Raw genomic sequence first — 13603 nt, 5'->3', positions numbered from 1 at the left:
TAAAAATCGCACAACAGGTTATAGTCCAACAGGTTTATTTGGAAGCACTAGCTTTCTGAGCGCTGCTCCTTCATCAGGATGCACTAGTTTTCGGAGCGCTTCATCAGCAGAGCTGATGCTGATGCTAGTGCTTCGAAATAAACTATTTGGACTATAACCTGGTGTTGTGTGATTTTTAACTTGATCCACTCCAGTCCAACACTGGCTCCTCCACATTGTGGAACCTGGAGAATTTATAAAAAGCAGGAAAGTTAACATCGTATGGCAAACATGAGGAAAGTAAATGTCGTTGGGTTTTGCCTCACATAATTTGTGATTAAATGTCTCAAAGTCATCTGCAACAGGTTAATTGTTCCCAATCCTAACAAGAAATTTCCAGTTGCTCTGATCATCACCACAACATAGAACTTGGGAAATAAATTGCTAGATAATCAAACACATCTCCTTGGATATATTACTGAACTTGATGGCATTATATGAACTCAGGAGCATTAATGCTGTGCATAATCAGTATGTGAGAGTGCTACTGCTGTTATAATTATGTGGTTTATAAGGTTATTATGTTTTGACACTATATCTTTAAATTTGGGATAAATGAAGATTATGTGACCTGTTTTGAAATCTCCATGCAAGGCAGTTTAATGATAAGATTAAAAAAAGACCAAGATTGTTTTACTGAGAAGAGGATACAAGTTATTTACATTTGCAAACAATTGTTGCAGTTCTGAGTTCACAAGGAGTGAATTTGGAGTCTCCAAAATCCCAGAAAAGTGTTAAAGGAATCAGATATTTACAGCCTCTGGTGTCCTGTCTTTCTAGATTTCCTAAGTATTGTGTGTGTGAATGCAGTAGCAAAGCAATTTCCTTGTGCTCTGGAAGGTTTATTAACATCATGTATCTTTGATTTTATCTTAAAGACATTTGCTGTGCGCTTATTTCAAAACTGGAATCTTAAAAACTATGGGCCATTCAACCCAACAAGTTCACACCAACTCTCTAAAGATCATCCCACCCAGACCCATCTGCCTACCTTATCCATGAAGCCCTGCATTTCCCATGGCTAACGCACCTAACCTACAAACCAGGGAACACTATAGGCAATTTAACAAGGCCTTTCCATCTAACTTGCACATCTTTGGACTATAGGAGGAAACCGGAGTACCTGGCCAAAACCCACACAGGCATGGGGAGAATGTGCAAATTCCCCACAGACAGCCATTGAAGGCTGGAATCGAACAGGAGTCCCTGCCGCTGTGAGGCAGCAAGTGCTAACCACATGTTCCTGTCAGGGTTGTTGATTCCAGTATTCTTACATTCACCCATGGTCTCTGAAAAGAGTGTTGTCAGAGATGATCACAGTTTAATTTACAACCTGGATTGGTGTAACTGAATTGATACTTACCAATTCCTGGAACTGCAAGTAGGTGATATTGAACAGATTCACTTTGATAGTGCTATAAAAAGAGAAATAAAACAGTCAGTACAATTTTGGCTAAACTGAGTCAGGACATGGTCTGAAGACAAGTCCAGTTAATTTCTATTTACTATTCTAACTTTCTCAGTTTTGATTTTGTCATAGTCAGCTCCGATGGCTCAACAACACAACAGCACTGAGGGCATATACAATCTAATTTACTAGAGCACAGGGAGAGAGATAACAAGGTTCTTTTGATAATAGGTAACTATTGGAAAGCACGAAGAGAAATAACAGATTAATTATTCATGAGCACCCAAGAATGATAGTGGATTAATTGCACATGAGTATAGAGATTGTTGTCAGGTTATTTACATGTGACAACACTAAGAGCATTAACGGGTTAGCTACACAAGGGTACTGCAGCCCTAAAGGGTTAATTACACAAGTCAGAGTTGTAGCTCTCTTGCCCCAATTCATTAACCAGCAGCTGAGACCAGTGAATTTCCATATCAGAAAGAGGGCCTAATATTCACAGGCTTTGGAGGACAACTGGAGTTAGACAATGACATGCCAGTGTGATTTTGAATGCAAAGAGTTTACAGGGTCCTACCCCATGAAAATCTTCATCCGCTTTTTCCGGTCATTCAATAGGTCATTATTTAGGTGGTCTATGAACGTCACCAGCGATTTCACAATTTCTTCCTCAGTCTGTGAAGATGGTAAATGATGAAGGTCAAAACCGAAAATGATCATTCATACCACACTTGAATAAAAGTAGTCTGAGATCTACATTCTATGAAATGAGCTTGTGGAAAACATAAAAACTGACTGCAAAAGCTTGCAGAGGCATATGAAGAGAAAAAGATTGGTGAAGACAAATGTAGATCCCTTGCAGTTAGAATAGGGTGAATTCATAATGGACAACCAAAAGATGACAGACCAATTGAACAAATACTTTGGATCTGTCTGCACCAAGACACCTTCCGGAAATGCTTGGTGACAGAGGGTCAAGCGTGTAGGAGGAACAGAAGGAAATCCTTATTAGTTGGGAGATGGTATTGGGGAAATTGACAGGATTAAAACCTGATAAGTCCCCAAGACCTGATATCTGTATCCCAAAGTACGTAAGGAAGTGGCCCTTGAAATAGCAGACGCATTGGTGATCATTTTCTAGCATTCTATAGACTCTGGAAGATTTCCAATGGATTGGAGGGTAGCTACGGTAACCCCACTTTTTAAAAAAGGAGGGAGAGAAAACACGGGGAATTGGAGGCCGCTTCGCCTGTCATCAGTGGTGCAGAAAATGCTGGAGTCAATTATTAAGGATGTAATAACTATGCATTTGGAAAGTGATAACAGAATTGGTTGAAGTCAGCATTGATTCACTAAAGGGAAATCATGCTTGACAAATCTTCTGGAGTTATTTGATGATGTGACCAGTCGTGTGGATAAGGGAGAATCAGAAGGTGTTGTTTATCTTGACTTTCAAAAAGCTTTTGACAAGGTTCTATATGAGATTAGTAAGGAAAATTAAAGCTCATGGTATCAGAGGTAATGTCTTGATGTGTTTAGAAAACTGGTTGGCAGAGAAGAAGCAGCGAGTTGGAATAAACAGATCCTTTTCAGAGTGGCAGGCAGTAATGAGTGGGGTGCCGCAGGGTTTAGTGCTGGAACCCCATCTGTTCACAATATACATTAACAATTTGGATGAAGGAACTGAATGCAATATCTCCAAATTTGCAGAGGACACTAAGCTGAGTTGTTGTGTCCTTCGAGGAAGATGCTAAGAGGCTGCAGGGTGACCTGGACAGGCTGGCTGAGTGGGCAAATACTTGGCAAATGCAATATAATGTGGATAAATGTGAAAAAGAAAAGACAGATTATTATCTAAATGGCATTGTAGGGAAAGGTTAGGTGCAACAAGACCCAAGTGTCATGGTGGAACATTCACTGGAAGTTGGCATACAGGTACAGCAAGCAGTGAGGAAAGCTAATGGCATACTCGCCTTCATAGCAAGAGGATTTAAGTGTAGAAGAAGTCTTGCTGCAGTTATACAGGGCCTTAGTGAGGCCAAACCTTGAGTATTGTGTGCAGTTTTGTCCTCCTAATCTGAAGAATGACATTCTTTCCATTGAGTGAGTCCAGCGAAGGACCACGAGACTGATTCCCAGGTTCGCAGGACTGACATGAAAGACAAACTAGATCGACTAGGATTGTACTTGCTGGAGTTTAGAAGAATGCAGGGAGGTCTCAGAAACATATAAAATCTTGATGGGACTGGAAAGGTTGGATGCAGGAAGAATGTTCCCAATGTTGGGGGAAGTCCAGAACTAGGGGTGACAGTCTAAGATGAAGAGGTAAGCCATTCAGGACTGAGATGAGGAGGAATATCTTCACTCAGAGTTATGAACCAGTGGAATTCTATCCCATAGAAAGCTGTTGGGGCTAGTTTGTTTGAGATAGTCAACAGGCAGCTGGACATGACCCTTGATGCCAAAGGGATCAAGGGGTATGGAGAGAAAGTGGGAATGGGATAATGAAACTACATGATCAGACATGATCATACTGAATGATGGTGTGGAATCGGAGTCAAATGGCCTACTCCTGCACCTATTTTCTATATTATTCCAGGTATTAGTCTAGGGATCCAGAATTACTAGGCATGTTGGATCTAAATATTGGCTTAGTGCTAGGAGACAGAGGATGGTGGTAGAGGCTGTTTATGTGACTGGAGCTCAGTGTGCAGTGGCATACCATGAGGATGAACACTGGGTCCTTTATTGCTTGATAATCATAAATGATGCAGATGAGAAGGTGGGAGGGATGATAATTCAGTTTGCAGATGATAAAGATTGGTCAGGTGGTTGACATTGAAGAAGAAAGTGTTAGGTTACAGGAGGATGTAAATGGATTAGTCAGATGGGAAGATTGCTAGCAGATGGAACTTAAACGTGATTCATATTGGTAGAAGAAACAAGATATCTAAGTACAGAACAACCTCGGTTATCCAAAATCAGTTATCTGAATTTTGGATTATCCAAACAAGATCTCAAGGTCACGTAAATGCTTCTTTTGTTTATGATCAGATCAGGTATCTGAACAATTAGTTATCTAAACAAAATACTCCCCGCCGTCTTGTTCAGATGATCGAGGTTGTTCTGTATTCAATAAATGGCAGGACACTAGGAAGTTCAGAGGAGTCTTGGGGTACTGTTCAGATTCTTGAAGGTGGCAGGACATGTTAAGAGGGTAGATGAGAAAGAATACAGGACACTTGCCTTTATCAGTTCTGGCGTTTTGGAGTGCTACTCCTTCAGGTGACTTCACCTGATGAAGGAGCAGTGCTCTGAAAGCCTGTGCTTTCAAATAAACCTAGTGTTATGTGTCTTCCGACTCTGTGGCATAGATTATGAGAGCAGGGAAATTATATTGGAACTGCACAGGACTTTTGTTAGGCCTTACTTAGAGTACTGTTGTAGTTCTGGTCACCACACTATAGGAAGGATGTGGTTGCACTGGACAGGATGCGGATTAGATTCACCAGGAGGTAAATTGCTCCATCCCAGGTAATCTATGAACAGAAGCTGGATAAACTTGGGTTGCTTTTCTTAGAGCAGAGAAACCTGAGAGACAGTATAAGATTCTGATGGGAATGGACAGGGTGGATAGGAAGCAGCCAATCCCCTTAGTTGAAGAGTCAATACAAGGGGATATAATTTTGAGGTAAAAGTCAGGAGGTTTAGAGGGGATTTGAGAAAACTGTTTTCACCTAGATGATGGGTGGGAATCTGGAATGCACAGGGAGGGTTGTTGAGATGGAAAATCCAAAGTCTGTGAAAAGTACATGAACATGGTGGCTCAGTGGTTAGCACTGCTGCCTCACAGCGCCATGGACCTGGGTTCAATTCTAGCCTCGGGTGACTGTGTGGAGTTTACACAATCTCCCTGTGTCTGCTTGGGGTTTCCTCTGAGTGCTCTGGTTTCCTCCCGCAATTCAAAGATGTGCAGGTTAGGTGAATTGACCATGCTAAATTGTCCATAGTGTTCAGGGTTATTTGGGTTAGGTGCAATAGTCAGGGGAAATGTAAAGTAATTAGGTAGGGGAATGGGTCTGGGATACTCTTCAAAGGGTCAGTGTGGACTTGTTGGGCCAAATGGCCTGTTTCCACATTACAGGCATTCTATGATACGATGAATAAACACTTGAAGTGTCGTAATTTTCAAAGCTATAGGCTAAGTGGTAGATAATGGTTCGAATGTAGATTTAGATTAATTTAGAGCCCCAATGGGCTGAAGGACCTCTTCTGTGCTGTATGATTCTACAAATTCTCTGAACTGTTTCCAACACCACAACATCCTGCTGTAAGCACAGTGACCAGAACTTGACACAGTTCTCTAGATGCGGTGTCACCAATGCTTTCTGTAACTGAGCATAACCTCTTTACACTTGCAGTAAAATGTAACATTAGCTCTCCTGATTATTTGCTGTACCTGCACACTAACCTTCTATGATTCATGCATGTGGACACCCAGATCTCTCTGCATCTGAGCTCTGCAATGTCTCACCATTTAGATAATCTGCTTCATTTTTATTCTTCCTGCCAAAATTGACAAATTCCTATTCTCCCACTTGGTATTCCATTTGCCAGATCTTTGCCCACTCATTTAACCTATCTAGATCATTTTGTAGGCTCTTTATTTCTTCTTCACAACTCACTTTACCTCTCTTTGTGTCATTAGCAAATTTAGCTATCATACCTTTGATCCCTTCATCCAAATCATTTCTATAAATTGTAAAGAGTTGAGGCCACAATACCAACTCCAGTGGCACACCACTTATGACATCTTGCCAGCCTGAAATAAAGACCCATTTATTCCTTTCTCTGCTTCTCTGTTAGCCAGCCAATCTTCTATCCATGATAATCTGTTACCCACTAAACTATGAGCATTTATCTTCTGCAATGTCCTTTTGATGTGGCATCTTGTAAAATGCCTTCTAGAAATCTAAACACAATATATCCACTGGTTTCCCTTTATCCACAGGACACATGACATCTTCAGAGAACTCCTATAAATCAGTTAAAATGATTTCCTTTTAACAGAATCACATTGCTTCTACCAGAATACCTTGAACTTTTTTATTAGTGCCCTGCTATAATGTCATTAATAATAGCTTCTAACATCTTCCGTATGATAGATGTTAAGCTAACTTACCTGTAGTTTCCTGCTTTCTGTCTCTCTCTCCCTTTTTGAATAAAGGAATTTAACTATTTTTCAATCTAAAGCAACCTTCCCCAAGTCTAATGAGTCTTGGAAAATTAAAACTAACCAATTAACTATCTCACTGGCTATTTCTTTTAAGTCCCTAGGGTGAAATCCATCAGGACTTGGGAGAGCACAGTGGCTCAACAGTTAGCATTGCTGTCTCATTGCTCCAGGAACCAAGTATAATTCCATCTTCGGGTGACTGCCTGTGTGGAGTTTGCATATTCTCCCCGTGCCTCTGTGGGCTTCCTCTGGTTCCTTCCCACAATTCAAGGTTAGGTGGATTGGCAATGTTAAATTGTCCATAGTGGACAGGAATGTGTAGGCTGGATGGATTAGCCATGGTGAATGCAGAGTTACAGGGATAGGGTAGGGGGTGGATCTGGGTGGGAGGTTCCTCAAAGGATTGCTGTGGAAGCAATGGGCCAAATGGCCTACTTCCACACTCTAGGGATTCTATGACTCTAGGACCTGGGGACTTACCAACTTGCAGTTCCAACAATTTACTTAGTACCACTTGCAACTTGTAATTTTTCCTGAGTTCCTCCCTCCCTTTCACAATTCCTCATTTAGTTACTTATGGGATGCTACTTGTATCATCTCAAGTGAAAACTGACAAAATATCTGTTCAATTAATCTCCAATCCCTTTATCCTCCGCTACCAAATTCCCAGACTCATTTTCTATAGGACCAATATGTACTTTCCTAACTCTTTTTTTTAAATATATCTGAAGAAACTTTTCCTATTTGTTTTTATATTTTTGGTTATCTTTCTCTTGTACTCCAACCTTTCCCTCCTCATTAATCTTGTTGTAATTCTTTGGTTTTTTAAAAATGTTCTGTCCAATCTTTTGATCTGCCATCCATTTTTGCACAACTGTACTTCTTCTGGAGTATGGTATTATTTTTGACTTTTTTTAGATAACAACAGATGGCAGGTCCATCCCTTAAAATTTATATTATTTGTTGGAATGTATCTATTCTGTGCTTTCTGAAATGACCCCTTAAATGTTTGCCTCAGCATCTCTATTGAACTACCTCTTAACCTAAATTGCCAGTTCACTTTTACTAGCTCTGCATTTAAGCCTTCCTAATTGCTCCTGTTTAAATATAAAAGTAGTAGTCTTGGACCCGCTTCTCTCCCTTAAGCTGTATGTAAAATTCAAAAGCATTACTGTTGCTACAACTCGGTGCTTTCATTATAGAGTGAGAAATTAAACTCATATCATTGTTCAAACAAGTTCTAAAATAGCCTGCTCGGTGGTTAATACCATAACAGTTTGGTCTAAAAACATTCAATGAATCCCTCATCTACACTATTCTTTTCTCATCTTATTTTTTTACACAAGATGTATGGTCTGCTTGAAATCACAATGATAATTACCAAATCTGTTACCTGTTTATTTCTTCCTTGTACTCTGTAGTTACTGTTGGGAGGCTTGTACACAACTCTAACAAATATCCTCTTGCCTTTATCATTCCTCATCTCTACTCACACTGCTTCTGATCCTGATTTCCTGAATTTAGGTCATTCCTTCCTATTGTGCTAATGTAATTTTCAATGAACAGATTCTCTATAATTCAGTAACTATTGTACCTTTATCATGGGTTCCAATAACTGTTTATGGACTTGATACCAGTCCCTGGTGCCACTCTGTAGTGGAAAAAAAAGATATTCATAACAGAATGTTCAAAACATACAATCCAATCTCACAGTCTAATTTCACATTCGTGATACGTTCCTGAGTCAATATACAGTGCAACCTCCCAGTCATGACACCAGCCCTCCAGCGTATCTCCTCCACTTCATGCACCACTGCCCTTGAACCCCATCCCTCCCAACGCAACAAGGACAGAACCCTACTGATCCTCACCTTCCACCCCACCAACCTCCACATACAACACATCATCCTCTGCCACTTCCACCACCTCCAAATGGACTGTACCACCAGAGATATATTTCCCTCCCCACCCCTATCAGCATTTCGAAAAGCCCATTCCCTCTGCAACTCTCTTATTAAGTCCATACCCCCTACCAGCCCACTTTTGGCACCTTTCCCTGCTACCGCAGGAAGTACAAAACCTACGCCCACATCACTCCCCTCACCTCAGTCCAAGGCCCCAAGGGATCCTTCCACATCTGTCAGAAATTCACCTATATCTCTACAAATGTCATCTACTGCATCCATTTTGGCTCCTCTACATCGGGGAGACAGAACACCTTCTTGCGGATCATTTCAGAGAACATCTCTGGGACACCCGCACCCCACACTAACCCCACTGTCCTGTGGCTGAACACTTCAACTTCCCCTCCCTCTCCATCAAAGACATGCAGGTCCTGGGCCTCCTCCAACGCCAAACCATTACCACTTAATGCCTGGAGGAAGAACGCCTTGGGACCCTGCAACCACATGGGATAAATGTGGATTTCAACAGCTTCCTCATTTCCCCTTCCCTCCACATTATCTCAGTTCCCAAGCCTTCAACTCAGCTCTGCCCTCTGGACCCTCCATCACTGCCTCCTCTGATCTATCACCGTCTCCCTCACCTTCATCCACCTATTGCTTTCCCAGTTATCTCCCCCCACCCCCACTCCCCTCCCATTTATCTCTCAGCCCTGACCCACAAGCCTTAGGGTTTATGCCCGAAACGTCGATTCTCCTGCTCCTCGGATGCTGTCTGACCTGCTGTGCTTTTCCAGAACCACACTCTGATCTCCAGCAATCTGCAGTCCTCATTTTCTCCCAGTCATGATAGCAACCAATTTCCCATTAACTACACAATCAAAACTCTGATTCATTGAACAATCCAATCTTCCAATCACTACACAATCCAAACTCCCATTATAATTTAACCTCCCAACAATCTAATCTCCCGTTCACAACACAATCCAATTGCCCAGTCACAATACATTCAATCTTGCAATCACTGCACAATCCAAATCCCAGTCACATTACAATCTTGTCTCTCAAATACCAAACAATTCAGTCTCATTCAATACACAATCCAATTTCCCAGTCACAGTACAATCTAATCTCACAATTCAATCTTTCATTCAATAGACAATCCAATCTCTGATTCATGAATGATTCAATCTCACAATTACTACACAATCCAAACTCCCAGTCAATCCAATTTATCATTTACATTACAATCCAGTCTCCCAGGCACTCCACAATCCAACCTCATATTCGTAACCGAATCAAATCTCCCTTCACCAGACAATGTAATTGCCAAGAATACTTATAAAGACGTAGTCATACGCCAGGGGCAGCTTTTAGGATTACTGTGAATCAAGTACTGTTTTTGCACAAAATCATGTCTATTAGTAAAAGTTGCAAGTATCTTTTTGGGGTGAACTGTACCTTAATCACTCCCACAACTCTGTCATGGAGACCTGGAACTGAAGGGCAGAGTTTCAGAAAAGCCTTCATCTTGCAGATCTGCACCAGGACCCTGTGATGGAAGGACAGATTTTGTGAAAGAAACTCAGAAGTATATATCACATTAACAAGAATATTAGGCAATGCAGATTGTCTATTCCTATCATTCACCATGGTAATTTGGGACTACATGACTGTTGCTGGGTTAAAATTCTGGAACTCTATTCCTAATAACATTGTGAGTGTGTCTTCATCACAAAGACTGCAGTGGTTGAAGAAAGTGTCTCACCAGGTCATTAAGGATGGCTAACACATACAGTCATACACCATAGAAACAGACCCTTCGGTCCAACTAGTCCATGTTGAACATAATCCCAGCCCATCTGTCTGAACATACCGGAACTGCCATTGTTGCACACATTCCAGTTACCATGATCACTACTTTGCTCCATTAACCTTTTAATCAAAATACCTCTAATCTGTTCTTCAATGTAGACCCAATTTCAACCTCAATCATTAGTCTTGGAATAAGGTTTCTCCTGCTCTCTGTTCTAACTCTTACTTTGAATCTTGAATCTATGATAACTCCTAATAAAAAATAAATAGAAACCGATTGCTTCTAGCCACACTAGCCAAGCCTTTCTTCATTTTAAACATTCTTATCATAATGCCCTGTACAGTAAGTCCTCACTTAAAGTTGTAGTTGCATTTCTGAAAGTTGTGACTTAATGCAAAATGATTTTGAGCGAATCATATGTTCTTATGGAATCAATGCTAAAGCTAGATTCCTTCAGATATTCCTCACCCAGAAAAAAATAAGTTGAAATACTGTACCACAGATGTGCAGCATTGTGCATTTTTAGCAGAAATGACTTGCAAATTAAAATATATTACCAAATATAAAATTAATACTTAAATAATAATTACAACACTACTGAAAATGGATTATCAATACTCACATGTCATTTTTGATTTTAATACCTGAGACTTCCATGTACACTGTTGACTTAAAATGGCTGCTGTGATCTCCTGACATACCCAAAAATAATACATGAAGCCAGCTGCTTCAGAATGATCAGTTTATCCAAGAGGCACTGAAACTCAATAAGGCATCAAGAAATTTGCATCTCTTGTTTCATTCGGACATGGATGCATATATTGAGGGATGAAAAGTTACCTACAACTTTCCAGCTTGGAATGAAACAACGATACAGATGCCAGTATCCATAAAGGAATGGTTATCAACAGCAGCCTTTGAGTAAGAGAGGTCTGAGATAACAACATGGACTGATAACAGCTGACAATCTTTCACTCCCTCTTGCTTTCAATCTCTTTCAAAAAGCAACAAATTGCAGGCTTCGCCACTCCCTAGGAAAGACTACAACAGGGAAACTGTTGGGACTCAGCATTCACTCTTAAAAATTTTAATCTGCAACTGCCCTGTCTGCATAGACAACCTCCTTCTCCCCACCCCCCATCTACTTTTTAATTTTATTACTTGTATTGTGCGCATGTGTTACAGTAAGCAAATTCTGCTATCTGTCACTCAAGGAAGCATTAGAATTGGCTCTCCTACATTTTTGACTTGATTTAACTAGGTTTAATTCAAGTATAATAGCTATGTGCTAAAGGAAAAATTTGATGTGATTGATCAAGGGAGATTAAAAGAAGGGGAATCAATCACTCCTTTTCAATGATCATAATATAATAGAACATACACTCACCACACTCCACTGTATGTTTACCCTGACCAGACTCTACCTAGTGGCAGATGTTGGTCAGTGCAAGTAATAGCTGGGATGACCAACATGCTGCAGCTTCTGCCATTAGATGGAGTGCAGGACGATAGAATGAGTTCAGGTGTGAAGCAAAAACCAGAAGAGCTCCAGGACTCTTTACCCAGTCTGGTTATTCTTTACCCAGAGAGTGGTGGGGGCATGGAATGCACTGCCTGTGGGAGTGGCGGAGTCAGAATCATTGGTGACCTTTAAGCATCAATTCGATAGGTACATGGATGGGTGATTAAGCTAGGACAAATGTTTGGCACAACATCGTGGGCCGAAGGGCCTGTTCTGTGCTGTATTGTTCTATGTTCTATGTAGGACTCAAGAGAGCAATGCCTGAGGGAGAGGCAAAGCCAGAGAATGAAAAACATGAAAGAACATTCACCAGGATGATGTTAGGGGAAGGCATTCTTGAAATAGCTCCACACAGGCTGGTATCCCGTCGCCAAGTTACCCTTTACTTATACATGGAAAATCATTGACACTGATCTAGCTTCCACAACATTTGAAGTCTTTCTTTGCACTTATGTTTCCTCCTAATGGACAGCATCCTACTGAGGTTGTGCTGTCCTCTCTCTCTTAGCTCAATATCTTCCTGTTGTGTGAGACTCAAAACTGCATTGTGGTCTCAATGAGGTTCTCTTTTGGCTTCTTACCACCTTTTGGTTCTCATATTCTACACCTTCTGATAAAGCTGAGAATTCCATCATCTATTTTATAGCCTTTCATGTTCTCTGAACTATTACCTACAAATCCTGCTACTCTTCATAGTAACACACCCCTGTTCCATTCAGAATATAATTACTGCTTTAGGCATTGACATGGATCTTCTCCATAGCCTATATGTGTTTCACCCTGCTGTAGATTTCCAGTCCATTAGGTTTGCTTGCACTACCTCCATACAAATGAACATGTTATAAATGCTGCCAAGTTTGATGTCCTGAGATTACTGGCAGATATACACAGTGATCCACATAATTTTGTTTCCAGAACTTCAGAACAGTTACCTGCGTCCCCAGTACGTCTCCACTAAACATTGTGGTCATTGTTAAAGTGAAGAGATTTGGGAATGGTCAGTGTGACCGCGTGTGAGGCTTGGGAATGGTCAGTGATACAGCGTGTGGGGTCTGGGAATGGACGTGCTCTCCTGTGACAGGGGACCAAAGTGCAGAACAACAGTTGGAAATAACTAACCTGAGCAGAGATTGCTGGCGTTCTGTAGACTTGTTGTCAAACATTGGAAAGACATCCCTGTACTTCTGGATAAGAGAAATTCCATAATCCAGGAATGACTTGAAAGACTCAGCTAGTTCATCTTGCTGTTAGGAAATTGGAATTCAGCATTTAATTTACTGGTCACCACAACATTTGTTAAACAACACCACACTCAAACACACAACACCATCCATGATAATCGATTGACTGTAATCTACCACCTTCAATCATGTCCAGGAGATGACTGTCAAATCTGCAGGAAAGTTACTTTTTCTTCATTATTTTTAACACTCATGGTCAGTCATTTTAACACAGGAGTATCATGCGAATCAATATTTCAAAAATCAGTGTCAGTAATAACAGGACAGCTACAGCACAGGGCTAGGTACAGATTGAAACTCCCTCTACACTGTCCCCATCAACACTCCCAGGACAGGGACAGCACGCATTTGATACAGTGTAAAGCTCTCTCTAATCTTTTAAACTGAAAGTAAAGCTTCACTGCTATTTAAAATTGCAATTAAAGATACCTCAACAA

General features: G+C 40.8%; 1 protein-coding gene across 2 annotated transcripts in view; it reads right to left on the bottom strand.

Moving 5' to 3' along the window:
* The window catches only part of unc13d (unc-13 homolog D (C. elegans)), a 167340-nt gene that overhangs the window by 78568 nt on the left and 75169 nt on the right, over positions 1 to 13603 (bottom strand). For both annotated transcript variants that reach the window (XM_072558113.1, XM_072558115.1), the window contains exons 14-18: positions 13045 to 13169; positions 10049 to 10139; positions 8281 to 8337; positions 2028 to 2125; positions 1403 to 1454 (exon numbers count right to left, since the gene is read on the bottom strand). In XM_072558113.1, the coding sequence (XP_072414214.1) occupies positions 1403 to 1454; positions 2028 to 2125; positions 8281 to 8337; positions 10049 to 10139; positions 13045 to 13169 (423 nt within the window). The remainder of the gene's footprint in view (positions 1 to 1402; positions 1455 to 2027; positions 2126 to 8280; positions 8338 to 10048; positions 10140 to 13044; positions 13170 to 13603) is intronic.

This window comes from Chiloscyllium punctatum, chromosome 39 (genome assembly GCF_047496795.1).
Source record: "Chiloscyllium punctatum isolate Juve2018m chromosome 39, sChiPun1.3, whole genome shotgun sequence".
Taxonomy (NCBI): domain Eukaryota; kingdom Metazoa; phylum Chordata; class Chondrichthyes; order Orectolobiformes; family Hemiscylliidae; genus Chiloscyllium; species Chiloscyllium punctatum.
The sequence above is the reverse complement of the archived record's forward strand: the minus strand, read 5'-3'. Positions and strand labels throughout refer to the sequence as shown.